This window comes from Hipposideros armiger, unplaced genomic scaffold (assembly GCF_001890085.2).
Source record: "Hipposideros armiger isolate ML-2016 unplaced genomic scaffold, ASM189008v1 scaffold_1415, whole genome shotgun sequence".
Taxonomy (NCBI): Eukaryota; Metazoa; Chordata; class Mammalia; order Chiroptera; family Hipposideridae; genus Hipposideros; species Hipposideros armiger.
In genome coordinates, this window is record NW_017732765.1 from 111,725 (window position 1) to 123,392 (window position 11,668).

Here is an 11,668-nt window from a genome sequence, read left to right on the forward strand (position 1 = left end):
ATTATGTTTTACACCTTCTTAAAACACTGGGGGTGCAAAAAAATGTACACAAGTGGACACTTTGATCGACGTTGCTCAAGCAGTAGTTTGCTGTAATCAGAAGTGTCTGGACGCTGATGGTAATCACTTTGAGCACCTCTTGGAATTGCAGAAATCAAACGTGACTTGTATTCATCTTTGGTTAGCGGTGTATATTATTACAATTTTAATAGTTTTTTTCCTTTCTTAAAGAGTGTATACATTTTTTTTCACCCTCTATATAACTGAAAACACTACCCTTCAATACCAATGTTGAATTTCCTGCTATTTATAATTTAAAAAGTTGAATTAGAATGTCCAAGATATACTAAATTCCATGACTAACCAATGAAACTACATTTTCAGGTAGATCTACCTTCCGAGGTATCAAATATTCACTGAGGACTGGGTGCTCGGCACCAGGCCAGTGCTTTATGTGTATTCTGAACTGTCTGTGTTTGTACAAGGTGTTGTTATCACATGTTACTGATTGAAATATGGGAACCAGAAATGGAACTCGGTCTACTCTGGAGACTGAACTCATGTCACAGTGCCTTCCTTATACAAAATAGTAGTAGTAATAGTAATCATAATCATAATAATAGTAATAGTAAAAATGCAGCTTACAGTTAAGAAAATATGTGTGATAGTAATAACTTTGATACACTGTATCTAGCAGCTGTTTAGGAAATGCTATGTCACTGTTTTAAACATAAATGTAGGGTTTGGTGTTTATTTCTATTTTGTGTTTTTAAAATAGGATTAATTTATTACTTCCTTCATGGTTCTCTATAGAATAGATCTGCTGTTACTGAGTGGCCTTTCCCGAGACCTTCTCTAAACCCTAGAATTAACATGGGGTACAAGTTCCCGTATGAAATACAATTACATACAACTACTGTAGCTAGAAATTCTTCTATGCAAAGTGAGGCATAGAGAACAACAAAGCTCATTAGTCACCTCATTCCTACACTAACTACACGACACGCTTCAGCCTCGTACCCCATGTGACATGAGCATAGCTTCGGAAGATGTCTCCATGTCCTGGACTAATATCAACTCCATTAATTCTCAGGGCCAACTATACTGAGTGTCTCTCCTGAAACATGGTTAATGAAATAAAATATACCCAAGAGCAAATAAAAAAGCATCATATCAGCCCCTGGGGTGACATGTAGGTAACACAGAAAGCAAACACCATTCTCTGAAAGTCAACTGGCTGTCATAATGATTATTTTGCAGTACTTAAGGAAAAATATATTTAATACGATGCATCTCAGAAAGGCAGGACTGATGTTCAAGACAGTGAGGTTTAAATTAAAACTGAAAAGTTTGTTCGGGTTTGCTCATGTGCATTTCTCTCTCTTTAAAGCATGAGACCCAATATTTTTCTGGGTGTCAGTGAAGGGTCTGCTCAGTATAAGAAATGGTACTATGAGCTGATGGTGGACCACACGGAGCCATTCGTGACAGCTGAGGCGACTCACCTGCGTGTGGGCTGGGCGTCCACGGAAGGGTACTCCCCCTACCCCGGCGGGGGTGAGGAGTGGGGCGGGAACGGCGTGGGAGACGACCTCTTTTCCTATGGATTTGATGGCCTGCACCTCTGGGCAGGTAAGCACTGTCCATGCTCCTTCACAGCGTTTTTGAAAGAAATCTTGTCCTTGCTGAACGTTTCTGAAAACTATTGGTGTGGCTTATACTAGATACATTTATTATTCACAAATTTAGCATTGAAGTGCTGAATTAGAATGTTAAGTAAAAAGCAAAAGTTCACTTGGAAAGAGAAAACTTACAATTATAGTACATTTTCAATAGACTGTATAGTTTATGAACAGTTTACAAAGACCCCCAGTGGATGCTTGAAACCACAGATAGTATCAAACCCTATATATACTGTGGGTTTCCCTGTACATACGCACCTTTTCACTTAAAGGAAGCACTTCTGGCTTCTCTTTGGCATATCCGAATTGCCGGCATCGCTACTCTTAGGCTTTGGAGACATGATTAAGTAAAATAAGGGTGAGTTGAACACAAGCATGACAGTCTATCAGACACCTAGATGGTTACTAAGTGACTAATGGGCATAGAGACACTGGATACAGGGGTGGTTTACATCCTGGGCAGGACAGGGTAGGATGGCGCGAGCTTTTATCATGGTACTCAAAGCAGCATGCAATTTAAAACGTGAATTGTTTATTTCAAGAATTTTCCATTTAGTATTTTCTGACCATGGTTGACTGTGGGTAACTGAAACCATGGAGAGGGAAACTTGAGATAAGGGGGCCTTCTGTGTTTAAAAAGTGACATTTTGATTCATGAATCAACCGCAAAAACCTTGTTTGTTTCTTACTTACTGTGATTGGTCTTTAGCTCCCTATGTAAAAAAAGAGCCAAACACAATCCCTGGAAAATAATTGGAAGAAATCGACTGTGTTCCACTTACAGATAACGTAATGTGAGGATTCACTCATTTGTAACACGTATTATGAGGAGTCAGTTCATATTCACATGACAGTTTTAGAATGTGGCACTTTAAATGTAAACGTATAGTTCATTTCACCTGCTACCAACTCTCAGCTTTGATGATTGAATATATATTAAAAATGAGTGACATACATTAAAAATAATACTCTTTTCCCTGATTTATGAAAAGTTGTATTTAAATGGTTGGCTCCATTTAAACATTTAGCTCTTGAATATGTGGATGTTTGTTAGATATTGGAATTCACCTGAATTCTGCAGACACTGGCTGTGTTCATAAATCTGCATTTAGAACATTGCTCTTAAATTATTTTGCAACAAATGAAGCATATAGAAAACACAGAAAGCTACCTTAAATGCTGAACTTTGTCTCTTAGGGGTACAATGAGAGTCATGTATTAGAGTTGTATAGATCTAATAGCTTAGAAAAAGACATTTAAAAATTAAATGGAATTCGACCCAGGAATTTATGGCAATGAGTTTATAAATAGAAGCATTCCATGTAATCTTAACCTACATTAGTACTTACTGACTTTTTCCTTTGTTCAGTGCCAATAGCTCAAGTCGTCTGGAAGAGAGGGGGCTGGAGTTTGCATATTTGATTGAATCCCTGGGACTGTCTTATACACAATTGTTCTGTGATGGTCAGACTATATAATCACAGTGCTTGTTCCCATCACACAATTTTCTTACCAACCAAATGAAGGCAATGAACAGCAACCTGAGAAGAACTAGCAAACACAGAATAGAGTTAATGTCTATTTTATAATACTCTTTAGCTCAGGCCCTCTCTCTTTACCTCCTAGTATCACTCCCCACGAAATGGGTAAACTCAGGGGAGTGAAAGGAAAGTGCTAACTTCTTCTCCCATCACACGTAGATGAGTGGGGGAAAGTTACTCTGATAAAACAACGCTGAATTCTTTGTAATTACTTTAGCCATATAATGAATGCCACTTCGCCATTTTTATTTTCACATTTAGTTTGAAGCTTTTTCTTCCAACACACAGAACGTGCTTATGGAATTGAACTGTATGTGCTATGCCGTTACGTATCTGTTAAAAATAGAACACTAAGAACAACAAATTCCATGAATCTGTGAAAATATCACAGAAAGAACATTAGGTTGTGGAATTTCAGGAGAAAATCACCTTGAAACTTCATGTCAAGAGACTTTTTTTTTTTTTAATTACAAGAAAATGTGCACCATATCATGCCTATAGTTAACTGGTGTGTTCTCTCAAGCACTGGGATTTTAAATGCTTTTTTTAAATATAATTTTTTATTTTTCAATTACAGTTGACATACCATGTTATATTAGTTTCAGGTGTACAGCATATATAACTTAGGAAGTGATCCCCCTGACTAGTCTTGTACCCACCTGGCACTATACATAGTTATTACCATATTATTGACTATACTCCCTATGCTGTACTTTACTGTTTTTATAATCTTTCCCACCTTTTTACCTACCCCTCAACCCCCCTCCCATTCATTTTATATTTCTAATCAAAAAGACAAAAATAAATAGATTGGCTTCTGACTGACTCACCAAGGTCAACTTCGTAGTAATTCAGATAATCTTCTTGGGGCCACTTTCCTATTCCTTGATGTTTAATAGTTGAAATAGAATCTAAAGTATCAAATATCTGTGATTTCTGGGCACATTCTTTACCACTTAGCTGTTTTCATTGGAGAAGGAAGATGGAACCTGAATTCGGCTCCTCAGCCAAAGTTTTGAGCTGTGTCTTTATTCTTTCAATTTAAACTTTGCACAGCGTTGCCACGTTCCCCCTTGCAGAATTGGATTTTGGGCATCGAAGTCCCACGTGTTTGTGAGGCCAAAGTGTGAAAAATCTGGGTGGTTTTGGAGAATGTAAACAGGGAAGATGGGGACAGACTTGTAATCCAGGACTGATAAATCATGCCCCACTGAATTCCTTTCCAGCTCATGCAGAGAACGTAGTTTTAGGGTTCTGATCGGAGTTCAGAGTGTATGCTCTAACCACTGAACCATCCAACTGCCGTTGGCAGCTCAGCAGCTGCTCAGCTCGGGTGCAGCTCACTGGCCCATGTGGAAATCGAACCGGCGACCCTATTGCTCAGAGCTCGCACTCTTAACCAACTGAGCCACTCAGCTGGCCCATAAATTCTGACATAATGAAGAATGGGCTTGGGCCACACATAGGCTGGCCAGGTCAAGAAATGGCATGTATCAAAGGTCATTTTCATGCGTCATATTGTGTGCTGCTGTATTTAAGATGCCAACCAAGATCTTATGTGAATTAAATTGTAAAACAACAAACTGATTGTGATATATTTGTCTCTAGGAAATGATCACTTTTTCTGCTTCATAATCCTTGTGTATTTTTATTTTATAAAACAAAGGAAACCTGATAGCTTAAAAAGGGACTGACATGAAATACCTGCTGTATCTGAGACTCTAGGTTCTTATAAATCATTAATTTAATCATCACAACAACTCTACAAGGTGATGACATTTGGTTTACAAGAAATCAGGCTTTAGAGAGGTTAAGTCATTTGCTGATGGTCATACAAGCACTATTTCAACTCAAATCTTTTCCTGGACGTTTTTCATCTGACATCATTATATTATCTTCTCTATGATGAAAATGCCACCCATCTACCAGCAGAAGTTTCTGCCTATCAAAAGGTCCATTTTATAACAAAGATAGCAGCATGCCTCCTGAAAAAAAAGCAACTTTTTTTTTTGACAAAGGACTTAACATATAGCATTATTTGCATTCGAGGTTTATTGTATTATAGTGTTGTGCATTGATTTGTCACTGCCCATTCAGATCTCTGACTCGGGCCCTGAGTTGATTCTCTGAGATAAACACACATCTCCGTCCTTCGTGTTTTCTCTCCCTAGGTTGTATTGCTAGGACTGTGAGCTCGCCAAACCAACATCTGCTGAGAACTGATGACGTCATCAGTTGCTGTTTAGATCTAAGTGCCCCAAGCATCTCATTCCGAATTAATGGACAACCTGTTCAAGGAATGTTTGAGAATTTCAACATTGATGGCCTCTTCTTTCCAGTTGTTAGTTTCTCTGCAGGAATAAAGTTAGTATTTCTGTGTTTTTGGTCTGTATCTCTTCTCACTTACACTGTCACAGAAGATTGTACTGTCACCACTCCTGCTTCCTTAACCTTCTCTCTCATTCCTGGGCATCTGTCCGCAGGGCACGCTGTCTGTTCTTAAAGAAAGAGGTAAGATTCAACCTAGAGGGGAGTCTGGGGAGACTGAATGCTTTGTCCACATATCCAAACATTTAGATGTGGGCACTGACTCTCCCTCAAACCAGTGTCCTAAAATATTTCAAATCCATTGAAGTTCACTTTTTTATTTAATAAGGGGAAATGAATAACATTATAAAATACCACTTATTTTCATTATTTTATTTATTTTATTTAATTGAATTTTTTTTTTAGCTGAGCCATCCTGCCCCCTGTTGGCAGCTCAGCGGCAGCTCAGCTCGGGCAGGACTCGAACCACTGTTGCTCAAAGCTTGCACACTTGAGCAAGCTCTTAACCAACTGAGCCACTCAGTCAGCCCTTATATTTATTTCTATTAATTTTTCTTTTCATCATATTTGCACACTTTACTCCAAAGCCCCTCACTTCTATAGAAACTAAATTTTTTTGTTATTGTTTTTGATCAAGACAATTCCTGTCCATTTAACCTCTACCTGTTACACCTGAAAATTATCTGCCTGTGATCCACTGGGTCAAGATGGCTTCCTCCAAACCCTTTGCTTTTTTGCTACTGCCAGATGGAAAGAGAAATTAAAATGATAATTCTTTGGAGTTCTACAAAGAGAACTTCAATGAACAATGATCTGTTGTGATAAGGGGCCCCTCTGTCATCTATTCATACATGTCTGTATCTACTTAATGAGAGTGGCTCACTTATTTCAAGTGAGCATCCATTTATTCTGGTTATTCTTTTTGTTATAATTCTACTCACAGGAATAATTCATAGTTACAAAAGCACCATACTGAAGAAGGGACAGAACAATCATGAAATATTAGCTATCCATGTACCAATGACCTTTTCTCATATGTTTATACAAATTATTGTTCTTTCTATAAGCTTCTGGAATGTTTTTAAGGTTTTGCTTTTCCTCATTTTTGTTTTTTGGTTTTATTTTATTTATTCATTTTCTTTTTAGCCTGGAACTGATATACAAATTAGAAAAAGAATTACAAAGAAGATGAAAATTTGAATTTATTTTTGTACGCTAAATTTTGAAAGCCCAAGAAATCTGTATCATTTAACTATGTTTCAAAAAGAGTTGTTCAGTGGAACTCATACTAAATTATTTTAATTGAGTAGGATAGATAAAAGATTTTAGTAAGCTTTTGTTATTGTTGAATGAGAATAAGACATAGGGTTTCCTACTTTTTTCAGCAAACTGAAGTATCATTTGAGTTCCGTTAATGAATTTCCCTGGGAAATGGAAAGTGACCTCATCCAGCCCTATAATTTGAAGTGTATAAATATTTAGATCATGTCTGCTCTTTTGCTGTTGACTCTTTGGGCGTTAAATGACCGATGTCTGTGGACAGGTATTTCATTCAGCTGGGAATACGATTCCTGTGATTTTGTTATGTCTCCAGTGAGGGATAAGATTTTGCTGATCCGTTAACATTATTCTGTCAGGATTTCTCTTTTGATCCTGTTTTACCTTTTATGATTAGAGGTTCTTAGACCCTAAGGTGCCAACATTATGATGATCCTTAGAAAAAACGGTGGCTCCTGATAAAGTTAATTTTGTACTAATAATTTATTCCTTGCGTTTTGTTGATCAGGAATCTTTTATGTACACCAGAGATATAACTGACCCTGACATACGTCCTTTTCAGGGTACGCTTTCTGCTTGGGGGGCGACATGGAGAGTTTAAATTCCTTCCACCACCTGGCTATGCTCCTTGTTATGAAGCTGTTCTGCCAAAAGAAAAGTTGAAAGTAGAACACAGCCGAGAGTACAAGCAAGAAAGAACGTACACCCGGGACCTGCTGGGCCCCACAGTGTCCCTGACACAAGCCGCCTTCACACCTATCCCTGTGGACACCAGCCAGGTACTCAGATCAGCTCTAATGGCGGCGTCTGCACTGTCATCATTCTGATAAGCAGTGGGCGTCATACTCATGACTGCAGCCCCCAGGAATGCGTTTTTACAGTAATACAATTTGTATGTATGGCTGAAATAAGTTTATAAAATAATGCTTACCTTTATCATGTCCACTTACCTATATTCTATCCTATTGTATTTTATTTTTTAAGGGTGGCCCCAAGCCACTCCGCTGATTCCATAATGCAGAAATGGGTCTGTGTCACACTGATTTCAGAGAGTGCTTTTTACATAGGGTAGACACGGAGTTTTAAATTTTTTCTCCCATCTAGATACACTCACTATTTTCAAACGACTTAGCTGCCCTTTATCTCGGGTAGAGCAGGAGATCATGCACTCCAGAGTCAGAAAGTCGAGATCAGAGGCCTTCCCTGCGACCTTGAGGAAGTCACTCTTCCTGCCAATTGGGGTGCTATGAGTTTGTCGTATTAATAAATAGCATGTTAGCACAATGCTTTGCAAAGATGCACCCAAGAAATGCCAGCCATTGTTCTTGCTTTTCTGTTTTATGGACGTGAAAATATCTTGACACTGACAGTGAATTAAATATGGCTTTATTTTGATGGTGAAGTAACTTCAGTAAGGCTGATTAGATATTCAAAGTGCATGAGTTTTTGAAGATGAAAGGCAATTCTTCTAAAGTCTGAAGTACAATTCATACCAGGCCTTTTAGAATCACTTGTTAAGCACCTTGAATCACATTTTTCTTTTTGTCCCTCCATGTTGCCTTTTAATAATACTATGTAGTAAAACAATACACGAGCTTTGTTCATATCTCAGATTCCATTTGTGTGGCCCGCCGCTGCAGGGTGGTAAGGTTATGGGCAGTGCTGCTGGAATTTAGTAGCAAACACCATTGGGAGGACAGACCCGGGCTGAAGAGGACCACGGGATTATCAGCGCAAACACACGGTGGATTTCCTGGGTAACCTCCACTGTGTCAGGGAAAGGAGGCAGTGACAGCTTGCTACCTGGGGAAACTGCCTCAGCTGTGGGTGTCGTGGGCAGGTGCCTGATCTGTTTGTTCAGGGACGAGTTGTTGGTGACACACAACTCCTTATCTTGAAAACCTTTTGTGTTCTTTAGAGAGATCATTAAACTTCCTCTTTATAATGGGAACATGTAACCATTTTCCCCCTTGAAGACTATATTTGGAAATCATAAAAAAATAACACAGTTAAGAGAAAACGTAAGTCACCGCAATCAGATATTTATAGGTTCAAAGAGCCATTGGACTATCATCTGGGCACCGAATTGCCTTCATTCTGGTCCATAGAGGCGGCCAGACTGGTTTAAGATCTTTGGGGTGGTTCTCTTTTTACAAGACCAGTGCTCTAACCCCTGAGCTATGGAGCCTACTACTGTGGTGGTTCTCTTTTTAAACGATGAACGTTCTGGTAGTTATCCCACATCCATCCGTTAAGGCGCCTTTCTTAGTGGTGATTGTCCTCACCAATGCTCTGTTTGCTTTCTTCCTAAGGTTGATTCATAAATTCACTTGCAAACCTAAGCTGTCCATCCCTCCCCCACCCAAAAAAAAAAAAAAAGGTCCCAGGATTTACCTAAAGAATGTTTAGATAACTGGTTATATTTTTATACCTAGGTTATAATAGATGGTTTAGAACCTAGTTATATCATTACATTTTAATCGTATATGAGTCTGTTTTATTTAGTTTGGTTCACACTGAGGACAATTAGCACTATGTTTTATTTTATTTTATTTTTTTCTGATGCGTGCTTTCTTTTTCTTTTCTTACATTTTAGATCGTGTTGCCTCCCCACCTGGAGAGGATAAGAGAAAAACTGGCAGAGAATATCCATGAGCTCTGGGTTATGAATAAAATTGAACTTGGCTGGCAGTATGGCCCGGTACATAGTTTTGAAATTTATTTTCAGATTCCACTAATACTATTTTTTGAAAATATAACTTTTGCTTACTCATCTTGCTGTGGGGCGACATGAATGAATTAGATAGATTTTTTTTTTTCCCTACACATCAGTTTTTGAGCAGTTGTCATTGGTGGGTTCATTGAAGGATGACTCAGTTGCCTAGACCTTTGAAAATCACCAGCCTTTAGGCTGAAAGTTACATTTTTGAATCAAGGTTAACATATACACACAAGAGGCATTGGTATTTAAGTCACTTAGGAAAAAACTCATGGAAGCTGGAAATGAAAACTGAAAATGGACAGAAATATGTCATTACTTTCTTCTCTGATGATTCATTTCTCTTAGTCCCAGTTGTACAGGGAATGTCCGGAGGCCCAGGTCACAGATGGTTTCACAAGTGGGAGACAGGCAGAGAAAGAACAGCAGTTTGTGTTTCCAAATGATTACTTTTTAAAGAGCTTAGCATACTGTTTGTCAATAAAATTTAGATTAAATAAAAGCAAATAACTGCCTATGTCATCGCAGGATATTGTAGAGCTGTTCTATGCAGGACTGCGGCAGTGCTTTCATTTTTGTAATATTATTAGACTAAGTATCCTGAAGACTGTAACACTCTTATATTTGACTGAATATAGAAATAAATGAGTGTATCCACTCAGTCATAGCCGATCGCACTAAATGTTGAATAAAGAACATTTATTGTTAGTGTTAGTGGTAATACGGTACGCTTCCCCGTACTGCTTAGTAATGTTCATATATTTATTCAGCGCTTTGGCTTTCCTGATACATTCTCACAGATATTAGGTTACGTTTTCATAACAGCACACTGAGCGATGTGCTGTGTTCTCAGTTCTACCCGTGATGGCATAGCTGAGAATTCTCGATGCCTGGACAGCAGTCACAGTTGTCGGTGGCTGTGCCAGGACTGGGGCCCGGGTTCTCCAGCTTCTAGTCTAGAACTGTGTCTCGCTGTAAGACCTGCTGACGCAAAAATGGGGTCCTTTTACTAATTCACTAATGGTTAGACAATTATCAAATTACATACCTAGTTTTCTGCTACATTCATTGACTTAAAAGTTGGGGAAATGTATAAGTGCTTAATAAAAGATTTAACCATCAGTGAAAAGCAGCAAAAGGGGGGATATTATAAATGTGGACAAAGTTCATTGGCAAAGGAATTACAGGTACAATTTACCGTAAGATTCAAAGTGAAGGATTTGAATTATGGACAGAATTCTCCTTATGTTTCAAGGTGAGGTGGGAGATGATTGCAGGGTAGGACGACTTAAAAAGATTCCAAAAAAACAATCAAAAACAAAAAGCCCATTTCGTAGCAGGAGCAGTTTACTGGGCATAAACTCCAGAAAGATGGTCCCTATGGTTTGCTCCTAAGATTGCCTAAGTCATTATATCCTTCAATGAATTCTTAATGTTTCTTCTCTAAAAGATGAGGAAAATACAGGTCTCATTGGCACCTGCTTTTCAGGTTAACTCCTATCCAGCTCGGCCACATAGCTCCATGGTCGCTGTTCAGAGCGGCATTTCAGTTTCTGATGCTGGATGGGAGTGCCACTCCTCAGAGCTGTCCATTCCCCAGTTGTCCCCTGTGGTCCCTTCCCTGGCCTGAGGCGGATTCAAGCAGTGTTGGGCTCCATGTGCCTCACAGTAGACAGTGAGGACTGAGTCTGCCCTGTTGTGCAAGCACCCGGCATCTTCCCTGGTTCAGGGAACAGACTCAAGTACATGCTGATAGAGCGAAACGGTTGTGTCCTCGGGGCCACGCTGGGCAAGCCCTGCTCAGGGTATCACATGAGAGGATCAGACATGTGCGAGAGTCTCAGATTCACAGGTGAAGAGACGCCACATTGTTCTTTCAGCTGCCAGTCACCTTGCACCCCGCTTCCTTATGAAGCTCCCCTGAAACTCCTTTCAGATGAGTGGTTATGAGCCATGACCTATGGTCTCTTATTAATATTCTAGATTTAGGTAAGTCCCTTTTTTTAGGCTAGTTCTATACATTCTTTAACATTTTAAGTGAAGTATTCAGTTGTGTTTTACTTTGGAATTATTGAAACTTCCCAGTACGTTGAATAAGTTGTTTTGTTTGTTCTTCCCCG

The 11,668-nt window shown here is 39.0% G+C and overlaps 1 protein-coding gene across 1 annotated transcript in view; it reads left to right on the top strand.

Annotated features, from left to right (window-relative positions):
* LOC109377479 (ryanodine receptor 2) overlaps positions 1–11,668 on the top strand; it is a 193,940-nt gene that overhangs the window by 94,869 nt on the left and 87,403 nt on the right. Inside the window, exons 17-20 of the mRNA XM_019633841.1 lie at positions 1,391–1,632; positions 5,395–5,587; positions 7,392–7,608; positions 9,426–9,530. Of these exons, the coding sequence (XP_019489386.1) occupies positions 1,391–1,632; positions 5,395–5,587; positions 7,392–7,608; positions 9,426–9,530 (757 nt within the window). The remainder of the gene's footprint in view (positions 1–1,390; positions 1,633–5,394; positions 5,588–7,391; positions 7,609–9,425; positions 9,531–11,668) is intronic.